General features: G+C 39.2%; 1 protein-coding gene across 1 annotated transcript in view; it reads right to left on the bottom strand.

Moving 5' to 3' along the window:
• Positions 1-16,816, bottom strand: part of CUNH10orf67 (chromosome unknown C10orf67 homolog) — a 158,055-nt gene that overhangs the window by 77,969 nt on the left and 63,270 nt on the right. Inside the window, exons 6-8 of the mRNA XM_055332670.1 lie at positions 15,186-15,318; positions 13,956-14,014; positions 8,259-8,324 (exon numbers count right to left, since the gene is read on the bottom strand). Of these exons, the coding sequence (XP_055188645.1) occupies positions 8,259-8,324; positions 13,956-14,014; positions 15,186-15,318 (258 nt within the window). The remainder of the gene's footprint in view (positions 1-8,258; positions 8,325-13,955; positions 14,015-15,185; positions 15,319-16,816) is intronic.

Raw genomic sequence — 16,816 nt, 5'->3', positions numbered from 1 at the left:
GATTTCATCGGGCATGAATCACTGCAAGGGTCTGAGGGCTTCACTGTGATGGGTTTGGAACAATACTGGCTCAAGGGAACTTTTCCTTTCACAAGGTTTATCCTCTGCCTCTGTGACTAGAGGCACAGTAGATTAAGAAGGCTGAGCAGGGCTACCAGATGTCCAGGACTGTGTAGAGCAAGCACATTTTCTGACTGGTGGGTGAGAACTCACTGACAGTGAAACAGGGACCACAAGGATAGTAAAACTTGCTCTGCAGTCTGCTAAGTATATGGGGATGCAGTTACATTGAGACACTTCTCATAGCATGCTTCATTATTGCCACTATTCCCAGAGCTATAATGTAAATGCAGTATCCTATAGATCACTGAAAGCATCCCCCAGATTTCAAAGTGGTTCTCAGTCCTATGTCAGTAACTGTTGGAAAACCTTAGGTTCTGCTTGTGGAACACCATCGTCAGAACAGTGATAGTACCAACGAGGGGAACCTGGGTGGTTCAGTCAATTGGGCATCTAAATCTTGACTTCAGCTCAGATCATGATCTCAGGGTTGCAAGATCGAGCCCCATGTGGGGCATCCTGTTGGATGTGGAGCCTGATTAAGACCGCTCTCTCCCTCTCCTTTTGCCCCCATCCCCACTTGCATGCTCTCTCTCTCTCTCTCTAAAAAATATTAATTAAAAAATAATATATAGAGAACAGTGATAGTACCAATGAGAAGTGATATAATAACCTAAATCTTATCAAATACACAGGCCTAAGCACAGAAATTCAGTCATACATTTTATTATAGTAGATGTCCGGGTCACCAAAATGCTGGTTTCCTAGTTGAATGGCCAAACCTGCCACATTACCCAGAATAGGCCTGACTCAGAGGGAACTCAGGCAACAGGGAACCCAGTTATAGGATCAAGGCCAGCTACAGTGGTAGCTCAGTGCTATGCCCCCAGAATGAGGAGCTACAACAACCTTCATAGCTCGTTTCCATCTTAACTCTAGATTATCCCTAGGAACCAAATACACTTGAGATGAAACAGATGAATAATTAGTTAAAATTAAGAGTTCAGTGATAGTACTTTTCTGATGAGGACACTTTTGTTGTTGTTGTTAGCTTCAAGATATATGAAAGTGAAGGATACAAAAATCCACACATAAAACTCAGTAGCATTTTCTATACCCTAACAACAAACTGTCTGAAAGAAAATAAAGAAAATGATCCCATATACAATAGAATCAAAACATGAAAACATTTCAGAATAAATTTAACCAAAGATGTGAATGATCTGTACACTGAAGACTATAAGACATTGATGAAAGAAAGTGAAGAAGACACAAATGAATGGAAAGATCTCTCATGTTCATAGGCTGGAAGAATTAATATTGCTCAAAGGGCTCTACTACCCAAAGCCAATGCAATCTCTATTAAGATACCACTTTTTACAGATTGTGCTTTTAACTAAGTGTAGAAAAAATAATCCTAAAACTCATACAGAACTGCAAAAGATTCCCCAAAACTCAAGCAAACCTGAGAAAGAAGAACAAATCTGGTGACATTACACATCATGATTTCAAACTATATTATAAAGCTATAGCAATCAAAACACTATAGTACTAGTGTAAGAACAGACACCTAGACCAAATGAAACAGAGTCAAGAGTTCAAAAATCAACCTATGAATAAAGAGTCACCTAATATCTGACAAAGGAGCCAAGGACACTCAATGAAGAAAAGACTCTTCAATAAATGGTGCTGGGAAGAAAAGTCTCTTCAATAAATGGTGCTGGGAAAATTGGACATTCACATGTTAAAGAATATAACCAGACCCCTATCTTATACCACTAACAAAAAGTACCTCAAAATAAATTACAGACATAAATGTAAGGCCTAAAGCCATAAAACTCTTAGAAGAAAAGATAGGGGAAAAGCTTCTTGGGATAGGTCTCAGCAATGATATTTTGGATATGACACCTAATGCACAAGTAACAAAATAAAAAATAAACAAGTGAGAGACCACTTTATATTAAAGAGCTTCTGCACAACAAAACAATCAAAACAAAAAAGGCAACTTGTGGAATGGTAGAAAATATTAGGAAATCATGTATCTGAGAAGGGGTTAATATCCAAAATATGCATAGATCTCATACAACTCCATAACAACAACAACAACACCCAAATAAACCAATTAAAAATGGGCAGATGATTGAGGCCCTGGGTGGCTCAATTGAGTGTCTGACTCCTAGTTTCAGCTCAGGTCATGTTGTTGGGGTCATGGGTTCGAGCCCTGCATCCAACTCCCAGGCTCAGCCTAGAGTCTGCTTCTTCCTCTCCCTCCCCCTCTGCCTCTTCCTGCACTCATGCGCATGTGTACACATGTGTGTGCATGCTCTCCCCCTCTGTCTCTTAAATAAATAAATAAAATCCTTTAGGAAATGTCCAGATGATCTAAGTAGACATTTTCCAAAGAAGATATTCAAATGGCCAACAGGTACATGTAAAGGTATTCAACATCATTAGTCATCAGGGAAATGCAAACCAAAATCGTTAATGAGATATCCCCTCATACTTGATAGAATGGCTATCACTAAAGATAACAAGTGTTGGCAAAAATGTGGAGAAAAGGAAACACTTGTGCCCTACTGGTAGAAATGTAAATTGGTTCAGCCATTATGGAAAACAGTATGGAGTTTCCTCAAAAAGATTAAAAATAGAATTACCGTATGACCCAGCAATTCTACTTCTGAGTACTTATCTGAAGGAAGGAAAATCACTATCTTGAAAAGATATCTGCACTCCCATGGTCACTGCAACATAATAACATAATTCACAATAGCCAACACATGGAAACAACCTAACTATCCATTAACAGATAAAGAAAATGTGGCGTGAATATATATATATATATATATATATATATATATATATATGAATACTATATATAGGAATACTAATATATTATATAGTACTAATACTAATATATAATACTAATTATTTATATATATATATATAATGGAATACTATTCAGCCATAAAAAGAAGGAAATCCTACCATTTGCAACAATGTGGATGGGCCTTGAGAGCATTATACTAAATGGAATCAGTCAGAGGAAGACAAATACTGAATGATCATTTATATCCACATCTAAAAAACTGAACTTAGAGAAACAGATAGGTGATTGCCAGAAGCAGGGAGTGGAGTGAGGTTGGCAAAATGGGTGAAGGTGATACCAACAGGCAAATATCTACCTATAATAAATGTCCTAGGAACACAATATATATGGTGACTATAGCTAACAATACTGTATTATATATCTGAAAATTGCAAAAACAAAACAAAAAAAAACAACAACAAAAAAAAAGAAAATTGCTAAGAGAGCATATCTTACAAGTTCTTGTCACAAGAAAACAAAAAATCTAACTGTGTGTGGTGATGGATGTTAACGAGATTTACCGTACTGATCACTTTACAATATTCACATATATCAAATCATTTTGTTGTACACCTAACATGAATATAATGTAATATGGCAATTATATCTCAATTTTTTAAAAAGATAAATCAACACCACTATGCACAAGAATCATGGGAAGACACAAAGTTATTTTACACCCTTCCCCTCAAGCCAGTCTAAGGATACCTACACTCCATGTGTCATTGTTTACCCACACTTATTGATAGTGCCTTTTTTATGTGCAGCTCTTTGACTTTTCTTTTCTTTTTTTTTTTTAAGATTTTATTTATTTATTCATGAGAGACAGAGAGAGAGAGAGAGGGAGAGACAGAGGCAGAGGGAGAAGCAGGCTGCCCATGGGGAGCCCAATGAGAGATTTGATCCCAGGACCCCAGGATCAGGATCTGAGCTGAAGACAAATGCTCAACCACTGAGCAACCCAGGTGCCCTGCTCTTTGACTTTTTAAACTAGGTTCTTGAGAGGCCAGAACACAGACTGCACTGGAAAACAGAAATAAGCATGGAACAAAAACCCTTCAGTGAGAAAGTTTTTTAGATTTCTACAAAATGACTCTGCATCGACTCCACCATCACCCACTTCTTCATCTAGGTGCAATCATCAATCCAGAAATCGTCATTTCTGGAAAAAAAAATACTGTGGCAAGAAACAAAGGAAGCCCGACAGCCATGAAGCCAGCCTCCCACCAAGTTAGTAACAGAATGTCTTGGTGGGAGGGAGAAGGCACCAAACAGAGACTTTGCTGGGCCCAAAGGTATGCCATGGAAGAAGAAGAACTTTAAGCAGACTCCCTCTTCTGAGAACATGAGCCCCCAAACTAGTTCTGAGCATGCCAAGCCTCTTGTGCTGGACGGGGTTTGTGATGCAAGATCTTGCTGCCTGGCAACAAGTGCAGCACTAAACAAACTTCTACACAACACAATAAAATGTGATTGGTTCCCCCGTGGGCAATATAATAGCACCGGTTAACTGCTTAGGGTTTAAATAAAGAGGCAAAGTAAAACTATGGGTTCAGTTCATAGTATCAGCACAAACTCGCTGACCAAGTAGTTTCATTTCTTCCCCAATGCCACTAATCAACTGACAATATAACATTTGGTTCCCGGTCTATAAAAGCACTTTCAGAGCCTCCAGGCCCTGCGGACGGAGAGCCGAGAGCCCGAGCCCCGTAGTTCCTGCGGAGGCTGAATCCAGGCTTCCAGAGTTGCCATAGCAACTGCTGCTGTTCCTCCTGAGACCTCACGGGGTAAACAACCCCCGCTGAGCCCGGCAGCAGGCAGGGGCAGAGCAGCTCCCCCAAGTGCTAACACCTGAAAACCAGCACAGCAGGCCCCTCCCCCAGAAGACCAGCTAGACGGACCTGTGATACTCCCCCGTGTTCCAATACAACTTGTTTTTGGCCACTCTGCACTGAGCAAAATGACTAGAAGGAAAACCTCACCTCAAAAGAAAGAATCAGAAACAGCCCTCTTTCCCACAGAGTTACAAAATCTGGATTACACTTCAATGTCAGAAAGCCAATTCAGAAGCACCATTATACAGCTACTGGTGGCTCTAGAAAAAAGCATTAAGGCCTCACGAGACTTCATGACTGCAGAATTTAGATCCAATCAGGCAGAAATTAAAAATCAATTGAATGAGATGCAATCCAAACTAGAAGTCCTAACGACGAGGGTTAACGAGGTGGAAGAACGAGTGAGTGACATAGAAGACAAGTTAATGGCAAAGAGGGAAACTGAGGAAAAAAGAGATAAACAATTAAAGAACCATGAAGACAGATTAAGGCAAATGAACGACACTCTGAGGAAGAAAAACCTACGTTTAATTGGGGTTCCCGAGGGCGCCGAAAGGGACAGAGGGCCAGAATATGTATTTGAACAAATCCTAGCTGAAAACTTTCCCAATCTGGGAAGGGAAACAGGCATTCAGATCCAGGAAATAGAGAGATCCCCCCCTAAAATCAATAAAAACCGTTCAACACCTCGACATCTAATAGTGAAGCTTGCAAATTCCAAAGATAAAGAGAAGATCCTTAAGGCAGCAAGAGACAAGAAGTCCCTGACTTTCATGGGGAGGAATATTAGGGTAACAGCAGACCTCTCCACAGAGACGTGGCAGGCCAGAAAGGGCTGGCAGGATATATTCAGGGTCCTAAATGAGAAGAACATGCAACCAAGAATACTTTATCCAGCAAGGCTCTCATTCAAAATGGAAGGAGAGATAAAGAGCTTCCGAGACAGGCAGGAACTGAAAGAATATGTGACCTCCAAACCAGCTCTGCAAGAAATTTTAAGGGGGACTCTTAAAACTCCCCTTTAAGAAGAAGTTCAAGTAACTCTGAACATGAATGGGCTTAATGACCCCATCAAAAGGCGCAGAGTTTCAGACTGGATAAAAAAACAGGACCCATCTATTTGCTGTCTACAAGAGACTCATTTTAGACAGAAGGACACCTACAACCTGAAAATAAAAGGTTGGAGAACCATTTACCATTCAAATGGTTCTCAAAATATACCCTAAAAACTACAGAACACTTCTGAAAGAAATTGAGGAAGACACAAAGAGATGGAAAAATATTCCATGCTCATGGATTGGCAGAATTAATATTGTGAAAATGTCAATGTTACCCAGGGCAATTTACACATATAATGCAATCCCTATCAAAATACCATGGACTTTCTTCAGAGACTTAGAACAAATTATTTTAAGATTTGTGTGGAATCAGAAAAGACCCCAAACAGCCAGGGGAATTTTAAAAAAAGAAAACCATATCTGGGGGCATCACAATGCCAGATTTCAGGTTGTACTACAAAGCTGTGTTCATCAAGACAGTGTGGTACTGGCACAAAAACAGACATATAGATCAATGGAACAGAACAGAGAACCCAGAAGTGGACCCTGAACTTTATGCTCAACTAATATACAATAAAGGAGGAAAGACGATCCACTAGAAGAAAGACAGTCTCTTCAATAAATGGTGCTGGGAAAATTGGACATCCACATGCAGAAGAATGAAACTGGACCACTCTCATGCACCATACACAAAGATAAACTCAAAATGGATGAAAGATCTAAATGTGAGACAAGATTCCATCAAAATCCCAGAGAAGAACTCAGGCAACACCCTTTTTGAACTTGGCCACAGTAACCGGAGAAGGACAAACAGTGTATGTTCTCATTCATTTGGGGAATATGAATAATAGTGAAAGGGAATATAAGGGAAGGGAGAAGAAATGTGTGAGAAATATCAGAAAGGGAGACAGAACATAAAGACTTCTAACTCTGGGAAATGAACTAGGGGTGGTGGAGGGGGAGGAGGGTGGGGGGTGGGGGTGAATGGGTGACGGGCACTGAGGGGTACACTTGACGGGATGAGCACTGGGTGTTATTCTGTATGTTGGTAAATTGAACACCAATAAAAATTAATTTATAAAAAAAAATAAATAAAAGCACTTTCAATTTTAATGACAAATGTGCACATTTAGTTTGTTTTCAGAAGTAACTCCAAGACATTGGAGGAATGACAGAAGGGGTGGGGGAGGCAGAAGAAATTGACCGAATAGATTCAAATAATGGAGACGATTTTTACAGGCCAGGTACCTAAAAGTGAGGGATTCAAAATAATGTTATTTGTTAGCACATGGCTTCTGTGACTAGCTAACCATAATTTTTTCCTTGCTGAATTCCCAAGTTGGTTTCATAGAAGGCTTTATTGTAGTCTCAGAGCATTGTTTTGCATTAATTTCTATGACAAGAAACCCAAAACACATGGTGCCGAGAGTAACAAAACAAGAGTTAGGGAAACGGTCATGACTTGGCACAAAGTGTGACAAGCTGTAAAAAAGGGAATGTTTCAATATCTGAAGTGGTGTTGACTTCCTATGAACAACCTTTTCTCTTCTAAACAGTATCATATTCTTTTCAAGCACATTTAGAACGCAAGTCAAGCTGTGTTTTATTTTTGATTATAATAAACACAGTCAGTTTACTATAACAAAGACATACTAGTGGTGACCAGTTGAAAGCCAAAGTACAACACCATAAGCTGGGCGGGGGGGTGGGGTGGCGGGGCCTCGGGGGTGGGTAGTCCACAGATAAAATAAAAGAGCAGCCGTCTGGAAAGTTCTCTAAAAGAACATAAAAAGGCAGTGTTTTCTTATGAGACTAACACAGAATGCCAAAATATCTAGCTGGGCTCTTTTTTTGTTGTCACTTATGGCAATTTGTAACTAAAAATAGCAAATCCTTCAAAATATTGGGCTCTCATATTTGTTTTTTTTAATCTCCATAAAACTCAAAAACTTTGTGCACTGCTTTAAATTGTAACACTATTTCTTATGTAAGACTCATCTACATAGCAGCTTATTACATTTGTGTCAGTACTAATCAAACTGTTTTCTTAAAAAGAACATTTAAAAATGTTTATAGAAATAGCTGAAAAGGATTAAGAAGTACAAACTTTCAGTTGTAAAATAAGTAAGTCATGGGGTTGCAAAGCACAGCATAGGGAATATAGTCAATAATATTATAAGGATGTTGTATGGTGACCACACTTATTGTATTGAACATAGCTTAATGTATAGAATTGTCTGTACACTTGAAACTATTAGAACATTGTGTGTCAATTATACTTCAGTTAAAAAAAGTTAATAATTTTGTATGTATTTAGATTATTGACAAACTGTGAAATAGTTCACAATAAAATGGTTACAAATAAAGTTTATAAAGCATTCATGATTAAATTGAATTCCTGATTTCAAATTTATTAGGAAATAACATAAATCACCTTACCATTTCTTGAACTAATGATTTTTCATAATCAAGCTCACATAGTAATCTGTCTCTACCATCCGTTAGCTAAAAGAGAAGAATATTATATTTTGATTAAAGAAAAGAACAAAATACCTAAAAGAATACCTAAAATTTCTCCTCAGTAGAATAGAACAACACATATTTTGATTTTAAACATGAGAAAAGCAGATCCTAATATGATTTTAAAAATTTAAATACCTGTAGATTATCATGGAACAGAAATACATTATATATTACTGTATTTTACTAGAACAACAAGCAAAATATACACAGGAAATGCCAATTCATTGACAATCTTCCTCACCCTATACCAACAAAATGTGATGTTGATATATAATAAAGCAAGTATAGTGTATCAAGAAGAGCACTTTTGCTTTCCTCTTTATAGGACCCATTCTTTTATTTTAGATTTTTGTGTTATATTTCTATGCACATCAAACTCTATGCCAACTGAAAACAATCATCAAAAAGCATATATTGCATAGCCCCTGCACTCCTACGACTTGCCTTGGTATCTTCAATGATTACTTGCCATTCATGTATTATATATAATGATAATCAGTGTTATATACACTGATAAAATTCAAACCTTGGTTTTGACATCCATTCAATTAGTCCGTACATTCATGATTTAATACACATGTGTAGAACACCTTTTAGATGCCAGGCATTTTGTTAGTCTAGGGAGGTACAGAAGTGAAGTAGAACAGATCCCTTCCTCTGAAGCATCTAGGTCTGGTAGGAGAGCAATGTGAAAAAATGACTGTAATACATTAGAAAATATGTTAATAAATCAAATTTTCAGGTGGCCAAAAAGCATAAAGAGCCACAAATCCCGGCAACCATAGTTATAATAAGATATAATAGGAGAAGTACATTTTGACAATAGTCTTGAGGGCTACTGGGAATGCAACCAGTTGGAGAAGGAAAAAGGCAGTGGAAACAGCAAACAAAATAGCACAACAACTGGAGGGGAGTATGAAGTCATGGAGGAATTGGGGAGGGCTTGGTGCTATGGGACCCCAGGATGCAGAGAGACAGCAGTGGCAGGAAAGGAAAGGAGGAGGGTCGGGTGACAATATGAGAGGCCTCACTTTCCACAATCAGGGGTGGAAGGCAGGATGATACAATGAGGAACATAAGTGTGTTCAAATCGAAGCTCTGCTCCTTATTAGCCCTGTGGGTAAACTAAGTCGGCTTCAAGCCTTAGTTTTCTTCTCTGTAAAATTAAGATAGTAAAATCTATTTTAAAGAATTCATTCAGAGAGAATTTAACTGTTCCTGGCATATGAAAATCCCCCGGTGTATTTTTGAGAGGTCTGATTTTATACTGTAGACAATGGGAAACCATTGAACGTTTTAGCACGTGCAATTAGGGTATGACACACTACAGCAGAGTGTGGAAGCTTGATTTGAAAAGGGATGAGGGTGGAAACAGGAAAATGAAGTTAGAATCTATGGAAATGATGACAGCCCCAACCAAGTCTGTAGCAATGTTGTGACAGAGAAGGGGGATTTGAGATACACTGTGGAAGGAAAACCTACAGATTGGGCGACCAAATAGATACGAGGCATTAAGGAGAGAGTAGAGAATGACCCTGGATTTCTCATCTGTTCTTCGGGATCGATGGCAATGTCATTCATTTAAGTGGGGAAACACAGCAGAGTCCAGATTCAAGGGGTAATAAGGTCAAGTTTTGACAGTGATTTGATGAATAGGTAGCACATTTTTTCAGCAAATGTTTTTAAGGGCTGATGACTAAGAATTTAGAGATAAACAAGACAGTTTCTGACCTTAAGAGAGCAAATAGTCCCAGGTATACAGGGCCACAGAAGGAGCTTCTAATTACCATAGGAAATGGATGGGGCTGTCAAAGAGCATGTGACATTGAAATTAAGGATGAGAACAGAATTGAAACTATAGACGTGGCATTCAGAGAAATCATAAAGCAGGAAAGGAAGTTTGGAAGTCACTGGTAAACAAGTGTGCCAGTTATGGGAGAGGCTGAGTTCAACCAGAGAGAAAAGAAGGAAGATCAAGGATAAATAGAATTCCCAAGAATAGCATTCAAGTGGAAAAATTGAGCAGAGAAGTCACAGAGAATTGACAGATATTGCTTGGAAGGAATGAAGAACCACGTGAAGAATCAGAAGTGAGCATTGTTGTAGAAGACTCTATGATACGGCAGGCAGTCCTTCCATATACAGCAGAAAATTCAGGAAGGAAAAAACCTAAAAAGAATTGAAGGCAGGATGCCTGAGTATCTCAGTGGTTGAGCATCTGCCCTTGGCTCACATCGTGATCCCGGGGTCCTGGGATTGAGTCCCGCATTGGGCTCCTCGCCAGGAGCCTGCTTCTCCCTCTGCCTTGCCTCTCCCTGTGTGTCTCTCATGAATAAATAAAATCTTTTTTAAAAAAAGGATTGAAGGCAATAGGAATCTCACTGTGACCTTATACACAAGAAAAACTAGCATCGGGGGAGAGAAAAGGGGTTTGGTAAGCACAGATTTATTTTAAATAACATTTGGAATATAGTAAATGGCAATGGGTGATTAGAGTCAATGGATACCACCAAGACAATGGTTTCACTATATCTGTAGGCTACAGTGAAATTTTTAAAGGCATTAGAGAGAACGGGGTGATGAAGAAAGTTCCAGAAGAGAAGGAAGGAAGAGATGAGTCAGGGCAAAGAAGAAGGATCCTCTTTGGATAAAAAGGAGTTAAGGTAAGGCTAGACAAGCTAAGTGACAGAGTAAAAGTGTGCAGAAGGAATTGTTTGTGCATCCTTTCAGGTAAAGCTAGACATCTCTTCTCTACGTACATACTTCTATTACAGTCCACATCACACAGCCCAAGGGTTTTTGTCTCTCGTCCTAGACTTAATCTGCTCCACAGCAGGCCATGCGTGTGTATGCACGTGTGTATGTATGTGTGTGTATGTCTGTCTGTAATTTTTGTATCTCAGCACTAGCACACTGCTTGGCACTAAAAGGCATCTAGTAAACATCGCTGAATTAACTGATGTAGTGGAGGATATTGGAAACCAAACCAGTAAAGATCAGCTCTCATTTGCTCAACAAGTCCTAATGTGCTTTCCAGTTGACAAAGCACTTTGACTCCCATTATCCCAATGTATCCTCACAGTTAAGCCTGTGAAAGACAGAAAGAGGGAGAAGGCACTGGCCCAAGGGACCACAGTGGCAGAAATGGAAGAGGAACCCAAGGTTCTGGGTTCCTTCTGTTCAATACCAAACTGTACCTATTTTCAATGTGTCCGTGGAGGTTCAGGACATATAAAGAAAAAAAGAAAAGAGAAAGGACTTTTTAAATGATCAAACGGACTAGGGATCTGCTATATTTGCTAAAGAGAGCTGTGAATCAAAAACATGGTATAAGGGGATTCCTGGGTGACTCAGCAGTTTGGCGCCTGCCTTCTGCCCAGGGCATGATCCGGAGTCCTGGGATCGAGTCCCACTTCGGGCTCCCTGCATGGAGCCTACTTCTCCCTCTGCCTGTGTCTCTGCCTCTCTCTCTCTCTCTGTCTCTCATGAATAAATAAATAAAGTCTTTAAAAAAACATGGTATAAGTTATATATAATTTTGAATTTTAGAGTAGTCTTGCTAAAAAAGGTAAAGGAAACAGGTGAAATTAATTTTAATAATATATTTTGTTTATCCAAATATACATTCAAAATGTTATCATCTCAATGTGTAATAATTAATCTTAAAAATCATTGCTGAGATATTTCACTTAAGCTAAGTCTTTGAAGCACATCTCAATTTGGGGACTGAAATTTCATTGGAAATACTTTATCTGTATTTAGACTGCATAAGAATTGCAGAGCAACAAGTAGATTCACATACCAAGTTATTTAAAATATACACAAAGGTTTTCCAATAAGCCGAAACAAGTATAAGTTTTTACATTTAAATTTTAAAAATTAAAATTAAATATAATTAAAAATTGAGTTCCTCAGTTGCACTAGACACAATTCATGTGTTCAGCCAGCCACAGGGGGCTACCACCGGGCAGTGCAGACCTAAGGCAGCTGAGGAAACACTTAACTGAAATATTTAAGCTCACACAGGGCTTGACTGGTCATTCGAAGGGGCATGTTTCTTTCTAATCGGCGGCTTAGTGGTCAGATTTTTTGCTCTAATTTCTTGTGCTCTTTCCAGAGAAGAGTAAGCTTACACGACTCATCCCTACAAGTGACTGGATAGATCGAACAGTTTTAGAAACACTTAAACTGTGATAATTCCTTAGAGGTTGAGACTAGGAAGCTGCGGCTTCATTTTCAACCTAGACATTGATGCCAAGAAGGTGAAACTTACCTGTCCACAGACTCTGGTTTTCTCTGTAAGGATGGGACTTGTGCTGTCACCATTGCAAATAGAATGAAGCATAAGAATATGAACTCGCTCTGCAAATCCATGATGATTTTGCTTATCAGAGAAAACGTCTCCCAACTCTGACCCTTTATGTAACCAATTCTCTAAAAATTAGTTCTTAAGAGTTAATTTTATCAAAAACCTAAGAATACTCTGAACTGTAAAATGGGGCTGAAATTTGGACCTCAGCTGACGCACAGGTGGCTGTCGGTTGGGCTCTGGAAACGGGGCTTGTATGACTGAGGGATGGCATGTTTAATTAAAACTGACTGTTACCCAGTTTTTAAATTACTTTTCATTTTAGGGGGCACCTGGGTGGCTCAGTGTTTGAACGTCTGCCTTTGGCTCAGGTCATGATGGAGTCCCACATCGGGCTCTCCACAGGGAGCCTGCTTCTCCCTGTGCCTATGTCTCTGCCTGTCTCTCTGTGTCTCTCATGAATAAATAAAAATAAAACCTTAAAAGCATTTTTTTTTCATTTTAAAACTGGCACTCGATTCAGTTAGTGGAAAGTATTTATGTTTATTTGGAATAATTCAGAGATGCAAATGCACATTTTCACCTGTAAATCTCAGGAACTCTAAACACATTCTCATTCTATGAATCACTCAAAGAGCATTGGTCAGTGTGCCAGGCTCTGTGCTCAGTGCTGGGAATATACCAGAAACAGAGATGATAGCGTCTCTGCTCTCGTGAGGCTTGCAGTACAGCAGGGAAGATTGATTATCACTGAAAATATGTTGATGGCTATGATGGGACAGTAAAGGGAGCTAAGGAAGCCCGAAGCAGGGGTGCCGACCTGTGCAGGGGGCATAAGTGCTGTGGTCCCACTGGCCCAGATGCACTAGGCGATCTTGGCCTTGCTGATACGAAAAGAATTCCTGTCCTAAGTACAGATTTCCCACATAACGTAGCCCAGCTCGTGGGCAAACAGAAAAATGAACATGAAGCTACATGTGGGCTGAAAAAAAGAATGTTCATTCTTAATAACAGGATTTTTCCACAAGCACATCTCCAGACCTCCTGTGCCATCGAACTTCAGTTCCTTACGGTCAACGAGGCAGACACCCAGTTAGCCCAAGTAAAAGAAGTATCCGTACATTAATTCATTTTCAGGATGAAATCCTTATTTACTGCCAAAGAGCCTACCCAAATCGCGGGAGAGATTAAATATGGAAATGGAATTGGACACCCCAAGACGATCGGGACCCACCGTTATTCCATCAGTTCTGCTGATATTTCAGTGTAAAAGAGTCATTCGTCAATGTATAAAGTTACAGTACCTTTTGAATGGTTTTATGATTCTTTTCTGCCATCTCTTTCAGACTTATAATTTCATCTTCTGTAAACAAAAGGAGAGAGAGGCCAACCATGAAATTACAAGCTTACGGCCCTGTATTCAAACTCCCTGCTTCAGGGCAGGCTGTACACTGCTGGCAGGCATGGTGGACGCAAGTCCTAGCAGGACTGTGACCTTCACAACTGCCCTTGACATTCACAGGCTTCTTCCTGCTGTTCAGACGGCTGGTCAGATAGGGATTAAGAACTAAGTTCAAGATCCAAGTGGGGCTGAGGGCTGAAAGCTTTTCAATACTAGCAATGGACATTTTTGCTGTTAGTTACAGCGGATACAAAGTGCTTTAGCAGGTGGCACTTGATGACTCAGTAAGAGCTACGAAAACTGGAAAAAGCATTATTACACTACTCTAGAAGGGAAATGAAACTACACTGGCATGGTATAATTTATATTCAAGAGATACTGTAATATATCTGATTTTATTGATATTTTGCTATAAGTTTTTTTTAATCATTTGTTCATTGCTTTTCATAAGTGCAGGTTAAGGGGAACATTATATAATTCTCAGAAATACAAAGATAACAACAGTAAGTGAAAAGATGCTTTAGAGCACTCTAACTTTGGTGATTTCTTTTCTTTTCTTTACTTTGGTGATTTCAATGTGACTTTTACCATTTATATGGTATGTAAAACTGGGAAGGGTTATAAAGCATGCACATGAAAATGTATATTATAGGATTATATCCAAAATTGAAGATAATTCCGTAGTAGTAAGTAGTGGCATATTTTTCTGAAGGGCTAACTCTCCACAAAGCAGACCCCGATATGTGTGCTTAAGTATTTAAAGGTTATAAATTTTAGATAATCAAACCAGCACATGCAACAGAAGTCAGCAAAAGTTTCTCTCTGTTTATAACATTTCTAAGTGAAATGGAGCACTGCTTAGCACATTTTTCAAAGGTCAATGCTTGTCTTGGGGGGGAAAACACCAGCTTGAGTTAGAATGGCATGGGCTCAAGAATATAACCACAAATAAACTCTCTTTCCCGGGCAAGGAATGCTGTCTTAAATGAAAGTCAAAGCTGGCTAGCCAGCTGATCTTATAAATGTACATAACCAAGCAAAAAACGTATCTTTGGTAAAAATAAACACCGCTAAGGATTTTATGAAGCGCCCGATGCATAGGTTTTTCTCAAAGACGACTGTAAAATGTTACCTAATACTGAATTTTCCTTTAGGTTGAGTCGGATTGCTTCTTCCAGTTCTGAAATGATTTGAAGCAGTCTCTCGTTTGCTACTTTGTACTCCAAATTTTCCCTCTCCAGGGTCGTCTCTCTGGCAAAAGCGTCCTGAAAGATGGGGAATTCCGTCTTTCTAAGCAGAGAGCCAAGGATTTAAATATGCAACACAAGACAATACAGATACAGAAGGGCTATCATATAATTTTCTGAATTCTATTACACACTTATAATATGAATAGTAAAAAGGAAGGAGATTAAATAGAGCTCGCTGGAAGAAAGGCTGCAGTACATTCTGTACAAAGACCACAGCACATGGGGACATTTTATTGACAGGAATAATGCATATCATACTGTTTGTGTGCCCTCATCATTCAGGTCAATTCATTATGGAGGCTGTGTCCGGGGAGGCAGCTGGGGCCCCTCCACCCACACTTCCCTCTGTGTGTGTCTGAAGTGCTGTCCGCCTGTAACTAGGCAGGCCGGGGAGACCAGGACGGGCAGCGCCAGGGGGTGGCAAAGTGCATGGCTAAGGAGGGGGGGCTTGTTGCCTTTGTGGCATTTCCCAGTGTCAGTGCTGCCAGTGTCATGAGGAGCACATCACATGTCAAAATGGTGACGTTTTCAGGCTGGGAGCCGCATGGAGTCCATCAGGCACACGGATATCCACACAGTTGGTTTTCTGCTTGGTGGAGGAGCCACCCAGAGGCAATTCATATTCTGAACATTAACATGGCTTTGCATGCCTGTCACACTGGGGACTGTGCAGGCGTTTAATGCTATTGAAGACTTCGGTTTAAATCTCTATGCAAACAGCGATTACCTTGTAAGAAGGTTTCAGGATAACTTACAACAAAAGACTTTAAAGTTATAGTTTTAGTAAAGCAAACTCATTTACATTTTTATTATGTGCGTCTTTTGTTTAAATCTTGCCATGTCCATTATGGGAGAGGCTTTTTCTTACGCAATAGAAGCTTATTGGGACAGCTACTCTTCCTTTCTTCTTCTTCTTCTTGTCTGTTTCAAAGCTTTTGAAAAACATCTGAATATACTCACTTATGGCTGTCTAGATTTTACTGCCACACATTAAAAAAAAAAATTAAGATGTAATGGACTGGGCGAAGCTGGGGAAGAACTTTTTACTTCATGAGGGTAAAATATTAAATGATTATGCAATCTCAAAATATTAAGAAGTAGGCTTACGAGTCATCATATTATTATGCTAAAAGAGACAGAAGGTTCTATATGCCTTGCTCCAAAATTCATATGGATAACAGAAATACTTTTGAATTTTAATCTTCAGGTGAATGATAACATATTCTTTCTGCAGCAATGTCATGATGGCTAATACACAAGAATGAAATCTTCCCTCAAAAACAAAATCTTTCTTCCCAATATACTGGGTTCCTTTTCGAGTCATGTTTTTATTTAACTTTAGAGATATCTAAAAGCAAATTATTAAAATGTTTTACTCTGTGACCATAAGGGCTCAAAAGAAAAATAAGTGGCTACAATTTTGGCAGTGCATTTAATAAACCCAGTACGTTCAACAAGAAGCCACATACTAATGAATCAGTTATATCAGAGGGAATTTTCAAAATAGTGTTAA

This window comes from Nyctereutes procyonoides, unplaced genomic scaffold, assembly GCF_905146905.1.
Source record: "Nyctereutes procyonoides isolate TBG_1078 unplaced genomic scaffold, NYPRO_anot_genome, whole genome shotgun sequence".
In the NCBI taxonomy this organism is placed as follows: Eukaryota; Metazoa; Chordata; class Mammalia; order Carnivora; family Canidae; genus Nyctereutes; species Nyctereutes procyonoides.
Note: the sequence above shows the minus strand (reverse complement) of the source record. Positions and strands in the feature narration are given on the sequence as shown.